The 27777-nt window shown below is 36.8% G+C and overlaps 1 protein-coding gene across 3 annotated transcripts in view; it reads right to left on the minus strand.

The window, feature by feature from the left end:
- Positions 1 to 27777, minus strand: part of LOC123536435 (mitochondrial import inner membrane translocase subunit TIM50-C-like) — a 164039-nt gene that overhangs the window by 97669 nt on the left and 38593 nt on the right. For all 3 annotated transcript variants that reach the window (XM_045319631.2, XM_045319638.2, XM_053548913.1), the window contains 4 exons: positions 24137 to 24158; positions 21161 to 21219; positions 15599 to 15718; positions 12193 to 12300 (listed from right to left, as the gene is read on the minus strand). In XM_045319631.2, coding sequence (XP_045175566.2) covers positions 12193 to 12300; positions 15599 to 15718; positions 21161 to 21219; positions 24137 to 24158 — 309 coding nt within the window. The remainder of the gene's footprint in view (positions 1 to 12192; positions 12301 to 15598; positions 15719 to 21160; positions 21220 to 24136; positions 24159 to 27777) is intronic.

Consider the following 27777-nt stretch of genomic DNA (forward strand, 5'->3'; position numbering starts at 1 on the left):
TCAGTTGTGACCTTGACCTTGAGTTGACATGGCTGACTCATGAGTTCTTGATGAGGTGATCATTTGACCCAAGTTTGATGAAAATCTTTCAAGGGGTTTAGGAGATACAGAGTGGACACAAAATGGAAGGCTCAAACCTTCGACCCTTAGTTGTGACCTTGACCTTGAGCTGGCATGGTTGACTCATAATTTCTGCACATCGTTCTGATGAGGTAATCATTTTACCCAAGTTTTATAAAATTCCTTCAAGGGGTTTAGGAAATATAGAGCAGACACAAAATGGAGGGCTCAAACCTTTGACCCTAAGCTGTGACCTTGACCTTGAGCCGGCATGACTGACTCATGGGTTCTGCATATCGTCTAGATGAGGTGATCATTTGACCCAAGTTTGATAAAATTCCTTCAAGGGGTTTAGGAGATATAGAGCGGACAGAAAATGGAAGGCTCAAACCTTTGATCTTGAGTTGTGACCTTGACCTTGAGCCGACAAGGCTGACCCATGGGTTCTGCACATCGTCTTGATGAGGTGATCATTTGACCCAAGTTTCATGAAAATCCTTCAAGGAGTTTAGAAGATATAGAGCGGACACAAAATGGATGGCTCAAAACCTTTGACCCTAAGTTGTGACCTTGACCTTGAGCCGGCATGGCTGACTCATGGGTTCTGCACATCGTCTTGATGAGGTGATCATTTGACCCAAGTTTTATAAAATTCCTTCAAGGGGTTTATGTGATATAGAGCGGACACAAAATGGCAGGCTCAAACCTTTGACCTTGAGTTGTGACCTTGACCTTGAACCGACAAGGCTGACTCATGGGTTCTGCACATCGTCTTGATGAGGTGATCATTTGACCAAAGTTTCATGAAAATCCTTCAAGGGGTTTAGGAGATATGGACCGGACACGATTTTGTTACGGACGGAAGGACGGACGGACGGAAGGACGGAAGGACGGAAAGACGGAAGGACGGACGGACGCAGACCATTCCTATAATCCCTCCGCCACGGCGGGGGATTAAAAATTGTCCGATTTTCGTTGATATTTACATGTTATCAAGCTGGGAAAAAATGTTTGAAGCTCTACCTTGAGCATAGTACCTAATCTAAAGAATATTTAAACAAGAGGACCATGATGGTCCTGAATCGCTCACCTCTTCCCACATGACCCAGTTTTGAGTATGATGTCGTTTTTTTTCAATTATTTGACATAGTGACCTAGTTTTTGAGCTCATGTGACCCAGTTTTGAACTTGACCTAGATATTATCAAGATAAAAATTCTGACCAATTTTCATGAAGATCCATTGAAAAATATGGTCTCTAGAGAGGTCACAAGGTTTTTCTGTTATTTGACCTATTGACCTAGTTTTCGAAGGTACGTGACCCTGTTTTGAACTTATCTAGATATCATCAAGGTGAAAATTCAGATCAATTTTCATGAAGATCCTTTGAAAAATATGGCATCTAGAGAGGTCAAAAGATTTTAATAATTTTAGATCTACCTACCTAGTTTTTGACTGCAGTTGACCCAGTTTCAAACTTGACCTAGATATCATCAAGATGAACATTCAGACTAACTTTCATACAGATCCCATGAAAAGTATGGCCTCTAGAGAGGTCACAAGGTTTTTTTTTATTATTTGACCTACTGACCTAGTTTTGTAAGGCACGTGACCCAGTTTCAAACTTGACCTAGATATCATCAAGGTGAACATTCTGACCTATTTTTATGGAGATCCATTCACAGGTATGGCCTCTAGAGAGGTCACAAGGTTTTTCTATTTTTAGACCTACTGACCTAGTTTTTGGCAGCACGTGACCCACTTTCAAACTTGACCTAGAGATCATCAAGATGAACATTCTGACCAACTTTCATACAGATCCCATGAAAATTATGGCCTCTAGAGAGGTCAAGGTTTCTATTTTAGACTATGACAGTTTTGCAGGTGACCCTTTCAAACTTGACTAGTCATAAAGATGAACATCTGACCAATTATAAGATCCTGAAATTATGCTCTGAGGTCACAGGTTTCTATTTAGACTACTGACTGTTTTTCAGCCGGACCACTTTCAAACTTGACCTAGAGATCATCAAGATGAACATTCAGACCAACTTTCATACAGATCCCATGAAAATTATGGCCTCTAGAGAGGTCACAAGGTTTTTCTATTTTTAGACCTACTGACCTAGTTTTTGACCGCATGTGACCCAGTTTCGAACTTGACCTAGATATCATCAAGATGAACATTCAGACCAACTTTCATACAGATCCCATGAAAAACATGGCCTTTAGAGAGGTCACAAGGTTTTTCTATTATTTGACCTACTGACCTAGTTTTAGATGGCACGTGACCCAGTTTCAAACTTGACCTAGATATCATCAAGGTGAACGTTCTGACCAATTTTCATGAAGATCTCATGAAGCCTCTAGAGAGGTCACAAGGTTTTTCTATTTTTAGACCTACTGACCTAGTTTTTGATGGCACGTGACCCAGTTTTGAATTTGACCTAGATATCATCAAGATGAACATTCTGACCAATTTTCATGAAGATCTTGTGAAATATATGGCCTCTAGAGAGGTCACAAGGTTTTTCTATTTTTAGACCTACTGACCTAGTTTTTGAAGGCACATGACCCAGTTTCGAACTTGACCTAGATATCATCAAGATGAACATTCTGACCAATTTTCATAAAGATCCCATGAAAAATGTGACCTCTAGAGTGGTCACAAGCAAAAGTTTACGGACAGACGGACGGACGACGGACGACGGACACCGCGCGATCACAAAAGCTCACCTTGTCACTTTGTGACAGGTGAGCTAAAAATGGAATAAAAATGTATATATTGTTATATATGATCTAAGTGCATGATACAACAACTTTTGTTTTCAATGTTCTGTCATCAGTAATGGAATAATGTTAAAAAGATGATCAACAACAAATAGTCCTACTTGTGTAAAGGGAAGGTAACTGTGTAAGTAAATATTGGTTACTTAAGACAGTACTAGTTATCTCCCTTATCAATTGCATATAAACTGTCAGAATTGACCCTAACTTGACTTATGGTCTGTTTCATCTAGCAATCAGAAAACACTGATGTTCTTAGATATTTATTTAATTCTGTCCATATGAAATATAACGATTTATATAATGTTTTATGAATAAAGTACAAGTATGTTAATGAAAGTGATAAATATGTGGTATTGCACTTTGTTGACAGTAAAAAATATAAATTTCATAAAAATGGACATTCTCATGAGATAAAGAACATAACTACAATTCATGAAAAACATAAGTTCACCAAAAGTAAGCCAGCCAATTTCTAGGAAAAGGCAATTTCATAGTAACAGAGAAAATCAAAAAGTACTGGACATGACGTCAAATCTTGCCTTATAGTACTACTTCTTAATGTTTGAATAATGCCAATTCAAAACCAAATACAACATTTTTGTAAAATGTTCATGAAAGTTTTATGAAGGCTGCTAAAGACCAGTAGCCTGTAATGTGATAAAAATCAGAGATACGAAAGGTTTGACTAGTACAGTGGTTACATCACTGTAGTGTTTCTAATGTAACCGTGCCTCTATCGAAGTTGACAGGGAACTTAAGGAAACTAACCTGCAAAGTTTAGTGAAGATTTATCAATAATATATTGTCCAGACAAACAAATCAGGACAGACACATGCACACCATTTGGATAACTAAGTCTTCACTTCTGCAAACTGGCACAACAAAAAGTAATGACAATATAAAATACTGAAAACATACACATTACATGTAAAAAATGGCAAACATTTCTGAGTCATAGAACTTTCTGCTCTTATGATGCTTAATGAGGTAACATGTTACACAAAATATTTCTATGGTAAAAAAAGGGTAATAATTTTGTAAAAGAGCCAAATGCAGTTATGGAACCAGTGCATTTAATGTCAAATTATTACAGTTTGCAAGTGTAAGAAGTTTGATGCATTTTTCATTAGCAAACTGGTAGGTGATTTAGGTGTTTATGTCAAAACATGTCTCCCATCTATGTATACCTTTACCTAAGGTGCCTATTTTGTGCAGCAAAACCGAGTGTCGGGGATATGCACAAATATGCTTGGTAATGATCACTCCTGTGAAGTTTCATCAAAATCTGTTAAGTAGACCTGTGAAAGCCGTCAAGATTTTTCTATTTTTAGCTCTGACTGCAATTCAGTGCAGCCAAACGGAACATGCAAGTGATATGCACAACTCTATGCTTGATAATAATCCGTCCTATGAAGTTTCATCAAAATCTGGCCAGGAGCTAGTCCTGTAAAAGCCGTACTGGCTTAATGCGGACATATGAGAAGGCAAAAACAATATGTCTCCCCACCTTTGGAAGAGACATAATTCTGAGATAAAAGCTTACATACAACACTCTTCAAAATCAGGATGCTAAAAAATGGATGTGCAATACCTCTACCTATTCTTCAGTGAAACTAAAAAGTACAAAACACAAGTAATATTGAGAAGTTATGGACCATGACACTTACGATAAACAAATGTTTTAAGGCTGAAGAAAATGCATTGTGTGCTTCAAAAATATACACTGGTGTTTTAGTTCAATATAAACTTTGTCATACTAAAATGATATTGCAATTATAATGACCAATCACTTTTTAGATTTATGAAAGAGAAAAACATTTTATGCCAACCTTAAACTTACAACTTTAAAAGCAAAAATTATCAAACATTTTACTGTGGTATTGCATGAAATTAAATTTGTCACCATACAAATTATTTAAGAAATAATAAGTTCCCAAACGTGGTTTATCGTAGAATAACCCAAATATTGTTTCGCATAAGAATGAAAAACTCGGGTTATTCTATGATAAACCACACTTTGGAACTTATTATTTCAATTCTAACACGACATACTAGTATCAACAGTGTTAGAAAAAATGGTAACTAGAAATTGCTTTCGTAAAAAAGCACATGCAAAGTCCTATAGGCAAGAAGTCAATAGGGGTCAGGAGCGAAAGTCAAAGAGACATTGATGGTTGGCTGCAATAGGGATCATCTACTTGGCATGTCCAGTCATCCCGCTCATCAAGTGACCTCAAAATAAACAAGTGAATGAAGTATTGCCATGCAATACAAAGTCCCCTACTGGAAGGCACCTAATTTTCTCTACTGCGGTATAACATAATGAACTGATATCTGTCAATGATGTATAAACAATATTGTACTACATATACAATATGTTATAACAACACACTTGGATTAAAATGTGCATATATAAAAACCCACAGTTGTTTTCATATTGAATTTTTTTGGCTGATTATAAAAATGTTATCATGTAAGTTATTTATAGTAACAACAAAGGGAAATTAATCATTAAAAAAAAAAAAAAAAAAAAAAAAAAATCTATATAATATAAGTCCACAAGAAACTCTTTACCAGGTAGAGATAGGTCAAAATACACCTATAAATTGGATGTAACATGCATGCTGTACCACAGAAAAGTGGTCTCGATTTTTCTCTACCGCCAGTACTAAAAAAGTTACAATAAAGTCTATTTATAGTAACAACAAAGGGACGTAATTCTAAAAACAAGGGTGCCTCATGGTGGTGAACATTTGGTCCAAGTTACATCAAAATCCCTCCATGCATGAAGAAGAAATGTTCCGTACAAAGTCATTCTTGAATTTGACCTTTGACCTCTAAATATGACCTTGACCTTAGACCTTGGGACCTGGTTCTTGCGCATGACATGTTGTCTCATCCAGGGGAATATCTGTGCCAACTGATATCTAAATCCTGCTTTGCATGACAAAGTTATAGACCGGACAGGAAAAAAATCCTCTTGACCTTTGATCTCAAAGTGTGACCTTGACCTTTAAGCTAGGGTACTGGGTGTTGTGCATGACACGTCGTCTCATCATGGGAAACATTTACGCCAAGTAATATTGTAATCCCTTGATGGATGACTGAGTTCTGGATCGGACAGGGAAAAAACCTTATTGACCTTTGACCTCCAATTGTGACCTTGACCTTTGAGCTAAGGGTCTGGGTTTTGCGCATGACATATTGTCTCATCATGGGGAACATTTGTGCCAAGTAATATTAAAATCCCTTAATGGATGGCAGAGTTATGGACAGGACAGGAAAAAACCTCTGTTGACCTTTGACCCCCAATTGTGACCTTGACCTTTGAGCTAGGGGTCCGGGATTTGCGCATGACACGTCGTCTCATCATGGGGAACACTTGTGCTCAGTGATATTAAAATCCCTTAATGAATGTCAGAGTTATGGACCGGACACGAAACAGACCCTGTTCATGCTATGTTAACATTTGACTGCTAAGTGTGACCTTGACCTTTGAGCTAGGGGTCTGAAAGTTGTGCATGACACATCGTCTTATTATGAGGTACATTTGTGCCAAGTAATATTAAAATCCCTTCATAGATGGGAGAGCTATGGACCGGACAGGAAAAAAGCCTTGTTGACCTTTGACCTCCAATTGTGACCTTGACCTTTAAGCTAGGGGTCCAGGTTTTGCGTATGACACGTCGTCTCCTCATGGGGAACATTTGTGCCAAGTAATATTAAAATCTCTTCATGGATGGGAGAGTTATGGACCGGACAGGAAAAAAGCCCTATTGACCTTTGACCTCCAATTGTGACCTTGACCTTTGAGCTAGGGGTCCGGGATTTGCGCATGACACATCATCTCATCATGGGGAACATTTGTGCCAAGTAATACTAAAATCCCTTCAAGGATGGGAGAGTTGTGGACCGGACAGGAAAAAAGCCCTGTTGACATTTGACCTCCAATTGTGACCTTGACCTTTGAGCTAGGGGTCCGGGTTTTGCGCATGACACGTCGACTCATTATGGGGAACATTTGTGCCAAGTTATATTAAAATCCCTTCATGGATGACAGAGTTATGGACCGGACACGAAATTGCGGACGGACGGACGGACAGACAGACAGACGGACTGACAGAAAAGTGCATTCCTATAGTCCCTGAAACTGGTTTTCAACCAGTAGGGGACTAATAAGGGTCATCTACTCTGCATGTCCAATCATCCTATTAAGTTTCAACATTCTAGGTCAAGAGGTTCTCAAGTTATTTTCCAGAAATAATTTTACATGACCAGGCCCCTGTGACCTTGACCTTTAATAGACTGACCCCAAAATCAATAGGGGTCATCTACTCTGCATGTTCAATCATCCTATGAAGTTTCAACATTCTGGGTCAAGTGGTTCTCAAGTTATTGATCGGAAATTGCTTTCCATGTTCAGGCTCCTGTGACCTTGACCTTTAAAGAGTGGCCCCCAAAATCGATAGAGGTCATCTACTCTGCATGTTCAATCATCCTATGAAGTTTCAACATTCTGGATCAAGAGGTTCTGGAGTTATTGATCGGAAATGGTTATCAATGTTCAGGCCCCTGTAACCTTGACCTTTCACAGAGTGACCCCAAAAACAATAGGGGTCATTTATTCTGCATGGATAATCATCCTATGAAGTTTCAACATTCTTGGTTGAGTGGTTCTCAAGTTACTGACCGGAAATGGTTTTCTATGTTCAGACCCCTGTGACCTTGACCTTAAACGGAGTGACTCCAAAATCAATAGGGGTCATCTACTTTGCATGTACAATCATCCTATGAAGTTTCAACATTCTGGGTCAAGTGGTACTCAAGTTATTGATTGGAAATGGTTTTCAATGTTCAGGCCCCTGTGACCTTGACCTTTGACGAAGTGACCCCAAAAACAATTGGGGTCATCTACTCTACATGACCAATCATCCTATAAAGTTTCAACATTCTGGGTCAAGTGGTTCTCTAGTTATTGATCGGAAATGGTTTTCAATGTTCAGGCCCCTATGACCTTGACCTTTGACGGAGTGACCCCAAAAACAATAGGGGTCATCTACTCTTCATGACCAATCATTCTATGAAGTTTCAACATTCTGGGTCAAGTGGTTCTCTAGTTATTGATCGGAAATGGTTTTCAATGTTCAGGCTCCTGTGACCTTGACCTTTGACGGAGTGACCCCAAAATCAATAGGGGTCATCTACTCTTCATGACCAATCATCCTATTAAGTTTCAACATTCTGGGTCAAGTGGTTCTCTAGTTACTGATCGGAAATGGTTTTCAATGTTCAAGCTCCTGTGACCTTGACCTTTGACGGAGTGACCCCAAAATCAATAGGGGTCATCTACTCTTCTTGACCAATCATCCTGTTAAGTTTCAACATTCTGGGTAAAGTGGTTCTCCAGTTATTGCTCGGAAATGAAGTGTGACGTATGGACGGACGAACGGGGCAAAAACAATATGTCTCCCCCAGAGGGGGGGCAGACATAACTACTTTTTACGACCGTGCTACGCACCTGGAACGGATGACATCATTGCACGCGAGTGGTTTATTGCAGAATAACCAGAGATAGATTTTGCTCTACATGTATGTAGGTTATTTGCTGGTTGTGTTAGAATAATAATTTTGATAATACTGATCATTATGACTTAAGTTTGATTTGTGAACAAACTGTGCTATAAACTGATACAATACAGTATTGATACACTACAAGACACAGTATTTTGAAAATTATAACAGTGTAATGTTTACATATTCTCCGAGTTTCTGAATCACATCTGCATGCTAGGCTGGACAGGACTTGCTGCTCTCTATATGTGTGTCCTACAATAACAGCAAATATGTAACAAAGTTGATTCTGTAGGCTCCTCCATACTAAACTGTGCAAGTTGCAGACACTGATCTTGAACCATATCTGAATGGTGACACTGAAAATTTCACAGGCATATCTGAAGAAACAAATGCATAATGTAGTAACTCTGCATTCGAGATGTCTGCAGCTTTTTAATATTCAAAATATGTATATTTCTGAATATTAAGTAGAATAAAATTCAATTTGTTACTGGATTAATAAAACTTCAATATATCTTATGCATAAGACCCATTTTAGTTGAATATATCAAGAGGCCAATAGTGACCATAAGTCACTCACTTGACCTAATTTATATATATGTATGACACAATGAAAGATGAATAGTAACATTAGTGTTTGATATAAAAAAAGATACAATGGTTAAAGTGCCCCGATTTTAACAAATTTGAATAAATACCTTTCAGCCAAGTTTAATAAAGATCCGCCATGCAATTAAAGAGGAAAAGTCATATAAATATATTTCTAATTATAGATCTACATGAAAGCAATATTGGAACATTCACATCCTTTTTTATAGAAAGAAGGTTATGCTGGCCCTAGATGTTCACAAGGGTATACCTCTAACTCAATGTTTACCAATGAAAAAGCTGCAGAGATAACCTGTGGGATATTTTTCAGGCCAGTATTCAGACTTATCAAATGATAATACAATTTTCTAATTTCTTTCTCAAATGGCTTTCCTATATTTGTTTCTCTTGTTATCAGTTCCCTTTGAATTAGTGACATGCCGTGTGCACTCTGCATTTTTAACTGGGTTAATTTTATGAAAATCCTTCAAAAAGTTTAGAAGATATGAGGTGGACAGGTAGACATGTATGACTCCAATATAGCCTGCATATTTTTTGTATTTTGGAATATTATGATGGCAGGCTTTATTTTATACTATATCTTAAATTCCTTTGAAAATAACCCACATTATACTTGACATTTTAAATTTTTTATCTTACATTCACCTTTTTAAGCTTACAATAACAGAATTGCCTTTACTTATTGAATTAATTTCAGTGAAAAATGTAAGATATTTGGAATGTTATATTCTTAAGTCTGTAATTATTTGGTACTGTATCATTTCTTACTGCAAGTGTAAAGTTTATATATCATACCTGACCATTGGTCTCATGTGAAACAAACTTTACACCAGCCTCATGAAGTAATATACCAAATCAACAACTGAATTACATTGTAACTCTTTGAAAATTGTAAACAATTACCTGAAGATATCAATATCTGTGTTTAATGAAATCATACACATCAACACTGTCATTCTCATCATATGAATCCACAGAACATTTAACACTGAAATAAAGAAACAACTTCCTACAAATTTTGTACTTCCATTACTGAAAAATACAGACTTTACATTAAATTAGGACTCTATAATCCATTGAAAACATCAATTGACAGATATCAAGAAAACATTGCATTAACAAGATATTTTAACAAAATGGTTATTGCTATAGTGTGTTTAAAAACTTTGAAATATCGTTAGTGGCTGGCAATAGTAGTTCTTTTATCCCATATCATGTGAAGGTCTAAGATTTAAGAAGTCTGAATAGATATCTTTACCTAAGTCAAAATTTCTTAATTCAAAATGGTTGGCTGTACCATCCTATATGAAACTTACATAAAATCATTTTATTACATTTACACTGTGTATCTGTTAAATGTTTAGGGGAATGTAATTTCAATAACTGGCATTACATTACCTTTGACATGTTAAACTTATCAAATAGTATCATTCATACACCACTGTATCACTAGACCATCTTCCACTTCCGTCAACTTGACTAGACATGTTGGACACCCTGACATGTATAAAATAATAAAATCTGTGAAAAGACTCATCATGCAAAAACCATAACACCAACTTTATAACATCACCATAACACCTTGATCTTAAAAACTATTATTATTTCAAATTATTACTGTCCATAAAAGTATAATGTATTCCATCCATAATCATTACATGATTCCGTATATAATTTACCAGTTCATAGTTTGGAATGGCTTCCAGCCTAAATCCAGAAGTTGAAGAAAAACAAATTATGAAAGTTTATTTATGGTGTCATTTAAAAGAATGGTCTGCCTGTTAATTGTCAACTGTTTGCTCTTTTGAATACTGATAAGCAAGTCATTCATTAACTGCATTTTATTAAATGCTGCCTTATATAGATCAACTGTCAATAGCTTGTGTTATTTAGATGTCCCTGACTTATCTATTCTCAACATCATAAAGAGTGATAAAACTACATGTAAATTGTAAAACATTGTATGTGACACTCCCATCCTGTATAAATTGCCTTTAAATAGAAATTAAATAGAAGCATTATCCCATTGGTTTGACTGTCCCTGCTCTATATAACTTTTAAAGCTTCTGCAGCCACTGTAATGTGTCATTTGTTCACTTGTACTTCTGTCTGAAAATTGGGATAATTATAATATTTTTATAACTAATAATAAATATATAATGTTATTCCATTCCTACATTTTGCAACAGTTTATTCTGAAAATTCATTTTAACTCAATTACATTCTGTTCTGACTTCAGCTAAAATACAGAGAACAGACTATAAGCTATTATAAGGTCAAAGGTCACTCTAAATGGAAAAATCAGTAAACTTAGGCCCAGTTAATCACAGATTCTTTAAATAAGCTGTCATTTCACACAATAATTTGCTATAGGATTATGTATCTACAAACAAAAAACAAGAAAAAACAAATTAATAGAAAAACATATTTTGGCAATTTAAAAAGCGACACTGAAAGTGAAAGTAGAAAGTCAATATTTTCTTTCATAATTTCCATATAAAGCGTAACAGTTTACTTTCATACTGTATTGAATCATCCATAAACATTATACTTACCGTTTAAATGCACGAAAAATCCTCATGGTACCCGTAACTTTATAATTTGTTGATAACCACTCAGTTTTCGGCCGTTTTCACGTGAATACGAAACCGGTGTTGACATAAATGTTCTACTTCCGGTGGTATTCGATTGCATGAAACGGCTCTAGTACTATGTCTATACCTTGGTGTATATATTACGCACCCCTTTGCGAAAATGAAAAAAATTGTAAAAAAACTGCGTAATATATTCCCAGTTTTTACGGTATATCAAATACTTTTTTCAGACGAACGGACAAGACCAAATCTATATGCCCTCTCCACAAAAATTGTATGGTTCCTTATTACTGCTTGGCAGATTATTTTCTCACTATTTTCTGTTACCCTTAGAAGCCATAAAGTGAAAAACTTCCATCATTTAATTATTCTATCAGTAAATAACATTTAGAAACTTTTGTCATTTGAATAATTTATACAATAAGATAGGTATGTGTTGGACCAAACTATCATGGAAAGACCCTAAAAGCACGTCACTAGCTCTAGCTAAAATCAGCAGCTTGCTTTTCAAACACTATTTGGGCTGTTTTCTAAAGGATACTTTTGTCCGTAGGTTAAAATCTTACCATTCCTGATTCCTTCGTAAATATGACCACTTCAAAGGTTGGAGGACCTACTGTCCGAAGAAAATAATCAATTCCTGGTCGTTTCTTAAATCTCCATCCTGATTTATACTGAAATGAGAATATAACACCTGGTAATAAAAATGTATATTCTGATTCATAAATCTACACTGGATATACCAACAGAACAATTTCTACCTTTGCAAAAATAGTCTTATAACAAAGAACACTATTTTACTTGTAAAGACTAATAATGGAATTAACTAACTGGCTACATCTACAAAGTTTTAGACAACTAATCAAGTGGCAAACAGTTCAATCCACATTCTCCAAGATTTAACTAAAGGCACAGTATCTACTAAACTCTGTTGTCATCTGTCTAGGAAATTGTCAAATATAATGTTGAAAGCATACTGCATGAATTACTATGAAAAAAGAAATCTTTTTGTCAAAGTTCAAATAACTCTGCAATGCACACTGATCCTAAAGAATATTTCCGTTTTAAGAATTTTCATTGGAATCCCATCAATCCCATATACAAATCTGTCTAAGGGTGCTCAACTTTGCCAATGCTTGGAATAACCATGAACACAACTGACAATGTTCACTCACATCTACACTTCATGGTTATAATACTGTGAAATCATTAATATTCGTGGGGGATTAATTTTCGTGGATTTTGTGGTTGAGCCAATCCACGAAATTTGATCCCAACGAACGTGTAAAATTCCCATTCATTTTATGTTCAAAAGTTTAAATCAACGAATTCATATCCCCATGAAATTGCCGTCTTGACAAAAACCACAAAATTTCATGGCCACGAAATTAAATGATTTTACAGTATCACATAATTCTTCACTTCATGACGATAATGTCAAACACATCTACACTTCATTGCGACAAGGTCACACACATCTACACTTCACGATGATAGTGTCATCATGTCACATACATCTTCACTTTACTGTGATCATGTCACACACAGGTTTGCTTCATGATGATGATGTCACACATATCTACACTTCATTGTGATCATCTTACACACATCTACACTTCATGGTTGTCATGTCACACACATCTACACTTTATTGTGATCATATAACACACATCTGCAATTTATTGTGACCATGTCTTCATTGTTATCATGTCAAACACATCTACACTTCATTGTGACCATGTCTTCATGGTTATCATGTCACACAGATCTACACTTCATTGTGACAACATCTTCATGGTTATCATGTCACACATATCTACACTTCATTGTGACCATGTCACACACATTTAAACTTCATTGTTATCATGTGAATGAAGTCTGAATCCCTCTAAATTTGTTTTGCATGCATAACTGACCATCTCTAAATGACTCAAATACACATGACTGACCAACTGTAAAAAAACTGCTATAAGGCAGGACTAACCAACTGTAAAAAGACTTAATATATGCAACACTCTTTTAAATGACGCTTATTTATAGTTGCCACCAGTAACCCAAACGTGTGACTCCTCCAAAAGACTGTTAGTAATGTTAGTAGGAGGATAGTGCAAGACACAAAAGACATTCCAATTTCAGAAGCTTCACTGATTCTTAAGCGTGCCGGTGTAAACACACCTATAGACTGGAGTTTTATCCCAATGTTTGTAATTTTAAGTTGGAGGTTAGGGACCACCAATTGTTTTCCCACAGACTTACATTGTAACATTATGGCGTGTACGGCCTTCCATACATCGAAACATGTATATCTAATTACAAGTTTTTCAAGAACTATCTTAGTTCTACCAAAATATCGGACGAAAAACATATGAATAGTGATACTTTATTTAAGTAATTTTCGTGTAAATGAGATGACCCCCTGTTTACATCATTGACATGGCGGGAGAAATTCGTTTGATAAAACTTTTTTTCAATACACATAGAATGTAGAAAATTTTGTCAAAATATATAATAAAATACTGTAAATGCAGTAAAAATATATCAATTTTGAAAAAATAATCACTTCCTGGGTTTGTTTACATGACTGACCAATCAGAATGCACAGACGTTACCTTATTTCCAGGTATACACTTACCTCATTCCCAGTAAGTTCCCTGTACTTTTTTGAATTGGTGGTCTCTGACCTGGAGGAGCAGGGGTTCAAACTCACAAACCCTTGTTTTCGCAGTCAGACGGTGTTACCACAGGACCACTGTGTCTCTTCACTATTGCAGATTAACCTTACCACTCCAATATGCATGACTGAACATCTCTTAAATGATTCCAATATGCATGACTGACTGTCCCTTTTAAGTGACTCCTACAGATGTTTGTAAGCATATTTATAGCTGCCACCAGAAAACCATATTGGTGAGTCCTCCAGTAGACTGTTAGTAATTTTACTTGGAGGATAGTGCCAGATACAGACACCAGAAACCCATATTGGCAAGTCCTCCAGTAGACTGTTAGTAATTTTAATTGGAGGATAGTGCCAGACACAGACACCAGAAAACCATATTGGCAAGTCCTCCAGTAGACTGTTAGTAATTTTACTTGGAGGATAGTGCCAGATACAGACACCAGAAACCCATATTGGCGAGTCCTCCAGTAGACAGTTAGTAATTTTAATTGGAGGATAGTGCCAGATACAGACACCAGAAACCCATATTGGTGAGTCCTCCAGTAGACTGTTAGTAATTTTACTTGGAGGATAGTGCCAGATACTGACACCAGAAACCCATATTGGCGAGTCCTCCGGTAGACAGTAATTTTAATTGGAGGATAGTGCCAGATACAGACACCAGAAACCCATATTGGCGAGTCCTCCAGTAGACTGTTAGTAGTTTTAGTTGGAGGATAGTGCCAGATATAGACACCAGAAACCCATATTGGCGAGTCCTCCAGTAGACTGTTAGTAATTTTACTTGGAGGATAGTGCCAGATACAGACACCAGAAACCCATATTGGCGAGTCCTCCAGTAGACTGTTAGTAATTTTAGTTGGAGGATAGTGCCAGATACAGACACCAGAAACCCATATTGGCAAGTCCTCCAGTAGACTGTTATTAATTTTAATTGGAGGATAGTGCCAGATACAGACACCAGAAACCCATATTGGCGAGTCCTCCAGTAGACTGTTAGTAATTTTAATTGGAGGATAGTGCCAGATACAGAAGACATTCCAGAAGCTTCCCTGGTTCTTTTGTGTGACAAGGGGGAAAGCACCCATACATGGGACTCTTATCACAGTGTTTGTAATTTAAGTTGGAGCAGCAGGGGATCGAACTCACAACCCCTGGTTTCGAGGTCAGGTAGTTTTACCACTGGACCACTATGTCTGCTCTCCTATACACATGACTGACTGTCTCTTTTCAATGCCCCCTACACTTGATTTGCAAGATTATAATGATAACATAATGAAACATAAAGAACTCACTGTCCATTCTGGATGTAAAAGCACATCAGTCAATTCAATGACAAGAGTATATGGTGGCTGAATGTATGGGTATGTCAAAGGATCTGGTAACAACTTTGACCTAGAAGGCTCCTGTGTTATCTGTTGAAAAAAAAGAAGAAATTTTAAATGGTTCACTGATTGAAAATAACACTACATATATCACTTTAGACTTCTGGATGAACAGGTTTTACAAATACATGTCATGTAAATTTCTATTTTTTTTAAAAGGTGCAAAAAGGTCTTTAAAAAGGCATACTAACACTATTTCAAAGTTTTAACAGACTCTAATGTATATTCAATATTGATAGTCAAATTAGTATTATTTAAGTTGATATCTTATTAGTAAATCTTGAAGTACTGGGTACAGCTAAAACAGCATCTATTTTAAATTACAACATTATTTTGTGACTATGCTTTTGGCAGCTTCTCTGTATATTTAACTGACTACAGTAACTGACTACAGTACTATTCACAAGAGAGTCATCTCCTCACCTGCAGGGAACAATTTAAAGGAAAAGGCAATGTTGTTCTTATGATAATTCCGTCTGCTAGAGTTTCTTAAATCATTTAAAGAATTGAAAGAATTTTCAAAATTGGCTTAAAAGTGAGAAAGTTATGTGCATTTAAAAATTTGATAAAAATGGTGGCCATTTTGTTTCCATGGCAACAAAAACAAAATGATGGATTTATTCAATTTCTAGATACATATTTGAACTTTCTTTACTTATTTCTGTAAAATAATTTTTCTACTTTTTCCAGCTATAACAAAAGAAGTTACCATGTTTTACAGCTTATAATACTCAAGAAACATATGAAATTAATTTATTTAAAAGGTTATTTGTTAAATAAAGAATTCAGGAGTGCGTAAATGACGTCATATACACACAAAAATGGCTGCCTTCATTGTCTGCCATTTTCTTAAATTTCAAACTGCCATATCTTTTTCAATAATGGTCTGATTTTAAAAATTCTTTCAGAGTTATGAAAGGCTTGAGAATGGCTTTCATGTAAAACTAACTTACTGCCCTTTAGACACTTATCTAAAAACATAATTTTGTGAGCATACCATTTCTACTATCGGCAAAAATGGCTATTTTATGGGGCCATTAATTTGTATATTTCAAATTTTATTAAAGATAAAATAACATGTGACTGGAAATTCTATTCTTTCAATTGCTGATTAACATAACCAAGAAATCCATGAAAGTTATACTATCTAGAAATAGAGCAAACCCGGGTTTTATCGACACCCTGGTTTTATTGACACCTTGGATGAATAATTGTCAATTATTTCCATGCTGTCAATTAAACTGCAATGACGTCGTTTCTGATGTAATTTATGACGTTTGTTGACTCCTTCTCCTAATTTATCTACCTGATGCAATCATTTTTCGCACATTTTTTTTAACAGGACTTTGACACGCACTATCATGGTAAGTGATATTTTTCATTATGATCGTCGTAGTTAATGATAAAGCGTCACTTTGTTTTGCAGTTTTAAAATAAACTTAAACGAAAACAGTATTCTCTGTCAAAGATGGCACGCGCAGTACAGCTAGTGCAAGACGGTGTGTCCAAAAAAGCAGCTGCAAAAGTGTGCAGCATGCCAAGAACTACACTGCTTGATAAGCTATATGGGCGTGTACCCCTACAGCACACAAAGCCTGGCAAGAAGACGATGTTGGCGGCAGCGGAGGAAGACGTTCTTGTCAATTACTTAAACCTTATGTCTGACATAGGTTATCCGGTGTCACGCATGGATCTCAAGCATGAATTCGAAAAGATCCTTGATAAGGATGGGCTTGAAAATCCATTTAAAGGTAACTGCCCTGGCGATGACTGCTAAGTATCATAAACTGTCCTATTATTATCGTCTTTATCTTTTCCAAAAATAAGGGCTCATTTTCTAAAATATATGTATATAAGCATATGTTTAGTCTAATAACAAGAGGACCATGATGGTCCTGAATCGCTCACCTGTCCCCACATGACCCAGTTTTGAACTGAGTATGATGTCGTTTTTTCTATTATTTGACATAGGGACCTATATTTTCAGCTCATGTGACCCAGTTTTGAACTTGACCTAGATATCATCAAGATAAAAACTGACCAATTTTCATGAAGATCCATTGAAAAATATGGCCTCGAGAGAGGTCATAAGGTTTTTCTATTATTTGACCTAATGACCTAGTTTTTGAAGGCACCTGACCCAGTTCTGAATCTGACCTAGATATCATCAATGTGAACATTCTCACCAATTTTCATGAAGATCTCATGAAAACTATGGCCTCTAGAGAAGTCACAAGGTTTTTCTTTTTTTAGACCTACTGACCAGGTTTTTGACCACACGTGGCCCAGTTTCAAAGCTGACCTAGATATCATCAAGGTGAACATTCTGACCAATTTTCATCAAGATCCATTGAAAAATATGGCCTCTAGTGAGGTCAAAAGGTTTTTCTATTTTTAGACATACTGACCTAGTTTTTGACCACAGTTGACCCAGTTTCAAACTTGACCTAGATATCATCAAGATGAACATTCAGACCAATTTTCATACAGATCCCATGAAAAATATGGCTTCTAGAGAGGTCACAAGGTTTTTCTATTATTTGACCTAATGACCTAGTTTTTGAAGACACGTGACCCAGTTTCGAACTTGAACTAGATATCATCAAGGTGAACATTCTGACCAATTTTCATGAAGATCCATTGAAAAGTATGGCTTCTAGGGAGGTCACAAGGATTTTCTATTTTTAGACCTACTGACCTAATTTTGGACCGCACATGACCCAGTTTCGAACTTGACCTAGATATCATCAAGATGAACATTCTGACCAATTTCATAAAGAGCCCATGAAAAATGTGACCTCTAGAGTGGTAACAAGCAAAAGTTTACGCACGGACGGACACAATGACAACAGACGCCACACAATCACAAAAGCTCACCTTGTCACTTTGTGACAGGTGAGCTAAAAATGTAAGGTTTAACTTCAGATAAACGCGGAGCATTTTAGTTTTACAGCTAACCTAGCAACATGGCTAGAATATGTTATAATTTTATTATTTGGGAAACTCATATACGTTTATTTTTAATTTAGGTATGACAGTTTTCGTCGTCGCCACCCTGGTTTTAAAGAGCGGAAACCACAAGCGCTCGGAAAAGAGAGGATGATAATTACGTACGAGATGGTAGAAAGCTGGTTTTCCACTTTATAAGCATATCTAGCGACAGAGGTACCTGGGTGGGAGGAGAAGGTTCGAGACCCCCGAGGCGAGTTTTCAAAGCCGACGAAAACAGGTTTCCTCTGTGTGCTACAACAGGGCATGTTTTAGCTCCAGCTGGCGCTAAGCATGTGTATCGAGTCGTTAGCAACAATAAGCAACAGATCACAGTAATGGCGTGTTTTAACGCCAATGGTGATTACATGCAACCGATCATTATCTTTCCAGGTCAACGTTTATGTGAAGTTGGTCTCAATGATTTCCGCGAGGCATTTTATGGTGTGTCCAACAAAGGGTGGATGGACAGTGAGCTATTTGTACACTTTCTTGAAAGAGTTTGTTAGTTTTGTACATGGAAATTGTATACGTGTTCCTGTCATATTGTTTGTTGATGGCTATAGTACACACATTTCTCTTGCAGCTGCCCAGTTCTGTCAAGAAAGTTGTGCTGTACTGCTTGATGCCCAACGCGACCCTATTCTACAGGCATGTGACATTGGTCTTTTTGGACCTTTAAAATCAGCATGGTAGAAAGACCTCAAGTTCTGGTACATGGAACATATGGCGGAAGCTATGAACAGATCAGTTTTTCCAAGTTTACTTAAGCAATCCTGGAAGAAAGTTACTACAGTACAAAATGCCGCTAATAGCTTTAAGAGGTCTGGCCTATTTCCATTGTCACCAGCAAATACTGACAAATCCAAACTTGGTCCATCAAAAGTCCTTTCCCCATCAAAACCACAGGAAACGCATATAGTTGAAACAAGTGTTCCTATTGGCAACATGCCGCATGTACTGTCACAGAGTAGTGTTATTATGTCCTGTACTGTTGGGAGTGATATGTCCGTGACTAACCATTTGTCTGACAGCAACGCTGAGTCCGTTAGCATTACAGCCACGAACAACCATATGTCTAACAGCAACAATGTGCCAGTTAACAATATGCCTACTGTCTAACAAGTGCACAAAACACGTCTTCCATTTTCCATAAAGTTCTAACTGAAAACATACAAATAGTAGTGTCCCCTGCTTTTAATGCATTACGTGTACCTGAAATCAAAATCAAAACCTCTTAAGAAAACTTCCAGAGGCACTCAATGGGTCTAAAGCACTGGAAATGCTTTGAGAACGAGAAGAAGCAGAGGGAAGTCAAAGTTAAGGAAGAAAAAATTATTGAGCGAAAGAGAAAACAAGTTGAGAGTTAATGAAGATTAAAAAGAAGGAAGAACATGACAGAAATAAAACAGAAAGAGAAGCATTAAAGGCAATGAAAATTAGTGCAAGAAAGGGAAGGAGCAAGAGAAAAAGGGCTACGCGAAGCGAGAGTTTGAGTGATGAGGAAAATGTTAAGATAGCATATGCAGATTCTGATCTTGATTTTGAGGAGATAGAATCTGAGAATGCTATTTCCTGTTTAACATGTGACGATACATGTGACAAACTCTATGACTGGGTACAGTGCGTCCTGTGTGACAGAAAACAACATGTTAAATGTAGTGACAATCTGATTCTTCAGTCGCTAACTTGACAAGAGTTAGATGAACATGAATACTTCTGCGACGAATGCGTGTTTGAATAATCAGAAGGCCACTACATAATGTTAAACACATTTTGAAGATGTACTGTACGCCGGCAATATACTTAATCAAGCGTTATATTTAGTTCAATAAATCAATAAAGATGTTGTTACTTGACAGATTTAGCAGATAGTAATATATTGTGAAATAAATATATGTGAAAATTGCAGTCTACAGTCTAATCATGTTTTAATTGAATACATTTTTTTAAAAATCCTGAAAGATGTCGATAATAGCCTGGAGTGTGTCGATATTTCACTGACCTATATGCGGACTTTAGTAGATTATAACCTATGCATTGCAGGGAGTAAAATAGAATAGCCAATCGATATATTTCACTTGATAATGGGATAACTTTTGAGTGGATAGAAATTAGCCTCTTAGCTTTGTTTACTCGAGATATTTCTATGTCATGATTAAAGGTTTCGATAATACCCGGGTTTGCTCTAATGCTGATTTCACAGTAAATGTGTGCTTTTATAAATGCATATTGCTTAGATCCCTCCCAGTCACTTTACATTTTGATTTATAAGTTTTACAACTTATGCAAGCACTTTTTGTAGTTTGGAAAATGTCTAATAAACCTTTAAACACTTTCATGAGCTTTACACTGGTCAGGTGTAACTGTGCTCATATTTTCTTTCATCTTTTACTTGTACTGCTGTAAGTATTCTGATGCTCCTTAGGACCCATTATCTGATTGTGTTGACATCTGATTGATCCTCATACTAGCACTACTTACTTTGACTTGGAAGAAAATTTCTCTGTAAGTTCTCATCAAGTAAGCATATATCACATTGTCTGAAATAACAACAAACACAGAAATCATGCTTAGAAGTATAGTTAAACATGAAAATTTTAAGACAGTTCTAAATATTTAAAAAGAAAACCTGAAGTGATGGCGAAACATCATTAATTTGTCAAACATAGAATTAAGCCTAGATCCAGCATAAAGAAATGTAAATTAAACCATGAAAAATGTAATCTTTGTCTAACTTGACAAAACCCGCAAAGTTTCTGTCTTTCAAAAGTTTACATGTATGAACTTGTGACATGTGACAACAATCCTAATCAGGACTTAAATTTAGCTCTCTTCAATCATGCACTAGTATCTCAAAAACAAGAGGGCCCTAAAGGCCCTGTATCGCTCACCTGAAGAAAGTAGGTCAGTAGGTCACATTCATGGTCACTGAAGTCAGTTTTAGGATCGGTGTGCAAAACTGTACATGTCATCCAAATTTCAAGGCTATATCTTAAACAAGAGGGTCATGAAGGCCCTGTATCACTCACCTGACCTATTGACCTAAAGATCATCAAGACTGACACTCTGACCAAGTTTCATTAAGATATGGTCATAAATGTGGCCTCTAGAGTGTTCACTAGTTTTTCCTTTAATTTGACCTAGTGACCTAGTTAATTACCCAAAACATGTTGACAGATAGTTTTAACACCATTAAAATCAATTGTCACACATTTTTCGTGACCCAGTTTTTTTTCACTCGAACATACATGCACTTTGCCACTCTATTTTTTTTGAAAATTCAGTTATAATTGTGGGGAAAACAGACTGTAAACAAAAGTTTAAACATGACAAATGAAGAGTTACTATAAGTCTGTATTTTATTTTTGCAGTAGAGTATCAGCAACTTGGGAGACCAATCCTGAAAAAATAAAGTCTCAAAATTTTACAAGGGGATACTTTAAATTTGTAATTCATTTGAATGTCTACCAGTAAAACTTGAGACTGAAGTTTTAATCTAATATAATTTTTTGTTAAAAACTCGCTTGATTTGTCGATAAATTTTCCCAATTTTGACAATTTACCGCGTTAAAAATTCCCAATTTGACCAGGGCCCTTTTCCCCCAAAACCCTAGAAAAAGCCCCGATACTTATCAAAGATATCTCCCGGAGAAGCTCTAAAAAGACCTTTGACCCCTAATTGTGACCTTTACCTTTGAGATAGGAACCTAGGGTTGGCCGTGACACTCCGTCTCATTGAGGTAAACATTCAGGCCAAATATAAACAAGAGTCCTTTATGCCTATCAAAGTTATGGCCCAGACAAGATCCGACATGACCTTTGACCTCCAAGTGTGACCTTGAACTTTGAGATAGGAACCTGGTGTTTGAGCAGGACATTCTGTCTCACTGAGATTAACATGCCAAATATAAACAAGATTACTCTATGCATGTCAGAGGTATTGTCAGCAGAAACAAATTTGGAGTGATGGCTGGACACACTAATGCACATACACCAAACAGCCATTTGGACGACTATGTTTTCGCTTCCGCAATCGGGCTCAACAAAAATGATATTTTCACTGTCTGAAACAGTGAAATAATCAATTTTATTTCACCAATATATTTCAGTATTTCACTAAAAGCAAAAAATAAAACTTTTATGTTGTTCTGTTAAGTGTAACTCTGACACAATTATAGGTCATATGGTAGAAGTAAATATCATTTTTGTAGTTATAGAGTATGAAAAGCATAACCATGTATTTCATACCAAAATGTAAACAAGAGCTCGTAGAACACAAAATGCGCCCCTTGATGCGTTCAGTAATTGCACAAGGAACAGAAATCATTTGGTCACTATGCACTGGACGTTTGACATACTGGCCTCAAATCAATAATCATCGGTCATTTACCAGTCATAAGTAAACTCCATTTCAAATGTGATCTTAAATCAAAGCATTCTATAGTTATTTGGCAAAAAAAAAGTTCTACTGTTCTGGGTCAATTTGACCTCGACTTTGACCTACTGACCTCAAAATCAATAGGAGTGATCTGCTGGTCAACCTCCCTATTAAGTTTCGTGATCCTAGACCCAATCATTCTCAAGTTATCATCCGGAAGTGGTTCATCTGTTCCAGGCCACTGTGACCTTGACCTTTGACCTACAGACCTCAAAATCAATAGTGGTCATCTGCTGGTCATGACCAACCTCCCTATCAACTTCCATGATTCTTCGGCACAAGTGTTCTCAAGTTATCGTCCAAGAATGGTTTAAGTGCTCTAGGTCATGGTGACCTTGACCTTTGACCTACTAACCTCAAAATCAATTGGGGTCATCTGCTGGTATGACCAACCTCCCTATTAACTTTCATGATTCTAGGCCCAAGCATTCTCGTTATCATCCGGAAACGTTTTAACTGTTGCGGGTCACTGTGACCTTGACCTTTGACCTACTGACATCAAAATCAATAGGGTCATCTGCTGGTCATGACAAACCTACCAATCAACTTTCATGATCTTAGGCCCAAGCATTGTTGAGTTATCATTCAGAAACGCATTGGTTTACGTACAGACCGACTAACCGACAGACCTCTGCAAAACAATATACCCCACCTTCTTTGAAGGGGGGCATAATTATGCATCCTGTATTTAATGTTTTCTGTTGTAAAACTTTATAAGTTCTCTTCTCTCACCTATGTCATACAAAATAATTATTGCCCACATATTATGGTGACCTTACAACAGCAAAATTTTATGTTCTACTGTCATGCCGTAACATATGGTTTACATCTACTAAGTTCGGTATATGCACGTATCTCATATAGACAATATGGCACATGGAAAGCCTTTGCTAGTGTTGTTACGCACGAATGTTCCGCCTTTGGTGTCAAATATTCATGGGAATTTGAATGCAACATGAAAACTGAGATGTGACTGTACACATCAATTTTTCTTTTTACCGTCTGCAAAAGCTACTTACATTTTGAATATTCATCTTCTATCTGAAACAACAACAACAACATTTTATTTAGTATCATTACACAAACAGATTTTAGCATCAGAAACAAGAACATGAACAGGTGTCATTTAAAACTGCAATGAAAGATCTGTTTAACAAGAGCTCTCCATAAGACAGCAACCCCGAGTTTTCTCAGTGCTTGCTTTGCCAGTAAAAACTTTATAAAACTTTAACCAAAACATTCTTAGTTAAAAAGTGGCATTACTCTGTCAAAATTCAAATCAGAGTTATGGGAATTATTTCTCCTGGTGTATACTTTGATAGTAAATAAATGTTTCAAATCGATAAGTTTGATAGCAACAGAGATATTTGACTTTATCAAAAACGTTAACCAACAGCAACGGCGATGCCAGGGCAAATGCAATAGCTCTACTTTTTCTTTGCAAAGTCGAGCTAAAACCTGCAAAGAAGACTTAAGTTCAAACAGTTAAAGACTTCTCACAATAAGAGGGTCATGATGGCCCTATATCGCTCACCTGTTATCATTGCACTTGCGGACAAGAAGGTCCTCAGTAAAAATATTTAAGTCCAAAGGACAGGAACAACAATGGGAAGAAATTTAACCAAAAAGAAAAAACAATTCTTACAAGGTACAGATATGTCAAAATGCACCTAAAAATTGGAGGTACCATCCATGTTGTACCACAGAAAAGTGGTCTCGGTTTTTCCCTAGGGCCAATAATAAAAAAGTTCCTAAAAATAAGCTATTTATAGTAACGTAAAAGGGAAGTAATTAAAAAAAAACAAGAGCTGTCTCCGTAGGATGACACATGCCCCCGATGGCACTTTGAATGAATAGTTATGGCCGATGTTAGAGTTTAGGACCTTTGACCTACGGAGCTCGGTCTTGCGCGCGACACATCGTCTTACTGTGTCACACATTCATGCATAGTTATTTTAAAATCCATGCATGAATGACAAAGATATGGACCGGACATGCCCATCAATGCACTATCATGAAAAATGATCTTTAACGTCTAAGTGTGACCTTGACCTTTGAGCTACGGACCTGGGTCTTGCGTGTGACACGTCATCTTACTGTGGTACACATTTATGCCAAGTTATTTGAAAATCCATCCATCGATGACAAAGATATGGACCGGACACGCCCATCAATGCACTATCCTTTAACGTCTAAGTGTGACCTTGACCTTTGAGCTACGAACCTGGGTCTTGCGCACTGCACGTCGCCTTACTGTGGTACACATTCAGGCCAAGTTATTTGAAAATCCATCCATCGATGACAAAGATATGGACCGGACACGCCCATCAATGCACTATCCTTTAACGTCTAAGTGTGACCTTTACCTTTGAGCTACGGACCTGGGTCTTGCGCACTGCACGTCGTCTTACTGTGGTACACATTCATGCCAAGTTATTTGAAAATCCATCCATCGATGACAAAGATATGGACCGGACACGAAAATTGCGGACAGACTGACAGACTGACAGACCGAAAGACCGACAGACAGACAGACGGTTCAAAAACTATATGCCTCCCTTCGGGGGCATAAAAATATTGTAAGTCAACAAAAGAAGGCTCTGCCAAATAAATCTGTTGACATAAATGAAATTTCAGATCAGTATCTTCATTAGTTATGGAGATATACCCATTTTAAATTTGAAATAAAGGGAGGTAATTTGACATAAAATCAGTCCATAGTTATCTACCCTGATTGTCTCAGTCCAACTAATGACAATTATGAAATTTCAAATAAGTCCTATAAGTACTTACTGATATAAATCCATTTTGATTACAATCAGGGGAGGTAATCAGATATAAAATAACTCTGGAACCTACGATTGGATCTGATTTGTCATGGAATCTAAGATTTATTGTTGCTGAAGATATTTTGGAAGTTTGTATCAAATAAAACCATAAATGAAGTCTCTATATGGCTGCAAAAGCCAAAATAGCCAATTTTGGACCTTTAAGGGGCCATAATTCTGGAACCCATGACGGAATTTGGCCAGTTCAAGAAAGGTACCAAGACCTTGTGGTGATACAAGTTGTGTGCAAGTTTGGTTATAATCAAATCATAAACGAAGCTGCGATTGTGCAGACAAGGTCAAAATAGCTAATTTTGGCCCTTTCAGGGGCCATAACTCTGGAACCCATTATGGGAACTAGCCGGTTCAAGAAAGGAATTGAGATCTTATGGTGACACAAGTTTTGTGCAAGTTTGATTAAATTCAAATCATAAATGAAGCTGCTATTGTGCATACAAGGTCAAAATAGCTCATTTTGGCCCTTTCAGGGCCATAACTCTAGAACCCATAAAGCAATCTTGCCAGTTCAAGAAAGGAACCAAGATCTTATGGTGATACTACCTATGTGCAAGTTTGGTTAAAATAAAGTCATAAATGAAGCTGCTATTGTGCAGACAAGGTCAAAATAGCTAATTCTGGTCCTTTGTCATGGAATCTAAGATTCATTGTTGCTGAAGATATTTTGGAAGTTTGTATCAAATAAAACCATAAATGAAGTCTCTATATGGCTGCAAAAGCCAAAATAGCCAATTTTGGACCTTTAAGGGGCCATAACTCTGGAACCCATAATGGAATCTGGCCAGTTCAAGAAAGGAACCAAGATCTTATGGAGATACAAATTGTGTGCCAGTTTGGTAAAAATCAAATCATAAATAAAGCTGCTATTGTGCAGACAAGGTCAAAACAGCTAATTTTGGCCCTTTCAGGGGCCATAACTCTGAAACCCATGATGGGATCTGGCCAGTTCAAGAAAGGAACCGAGATCTTATGGTGATACAAGTTGTGTGTAAGTTTGGTTAAAATAAAATCATAAATGAAACCACTATCGGGCAGACAAGAAACTGTGGACGCACGAGACGCACAGACGACGGACGAAGGGTGATCACAAAAGCTCATCTTGTCACTATGTGACAGGTGAGCTAAAAATAAAGCCTGCCTTTTCAATAAAGCAAAATGACATTATAAAAGGAAATAGAACTGTTGGAGGACGGCAACACTCAGCTATTCAAAAGCCTTATTACTAAATATAAATAATTTAAAATTTTTTAGAAAACAGACATAAATAGAGTAGCTCCTAGACTACACTTTTATTTTCAAACTTGTGAATACTGCCAGTCTATATCCTAGGTCCAATATCAATACAACAATCAATTCTTAACAAGAGCTCGTAGAACACGAAATGCCCCCCTTTGATGCATTCAGTAATTGCACAAGTTTGGTCACTGTGCACTGAATGTTTGACATAATGACCTCAAATCAATATGGGTCTTTTACCAGCTGTAAGTGACCTCCGTATCAAATGTGATCTTAGACCAAAGCATTCTCTACTTATTTGGTTTTTCTGTGTCAATGTGACCTTGAACTTTGACCTACTGACCTCAAAATCAACAGGGGTTATCAGCTGGTCATGACCAACCTCCCCAGCTTTCATGATCCTAGGCCAAAGCATTCTTGAGTTATCATCCGGAAACCGATAGGTCTACGGACCGACCAACAGACCAACCGACATCTGCAAAACAATATGTCCCACCTTCTTCGAAGGGGGGCATAATAATAAATGTGCTTATATACCTGAAAATGCTTTTGATGGCATTCTTTGTTAATGCTCAACT

Source organism: Mercenaria mercenaria, chromosome 1 (genome assembly GCF_021730395.1).
Source record: "Mercenaria mercenaria strain notata chromosome 1, MADL_Memer_1, whole genome shotgun sequence".
Lineage (NCBI taxonomy): Eukaryota > Metazoa > Mollusca > Bivalvia > Venerida > Veneridae > Mercenaria > Mercenaria mercenaria.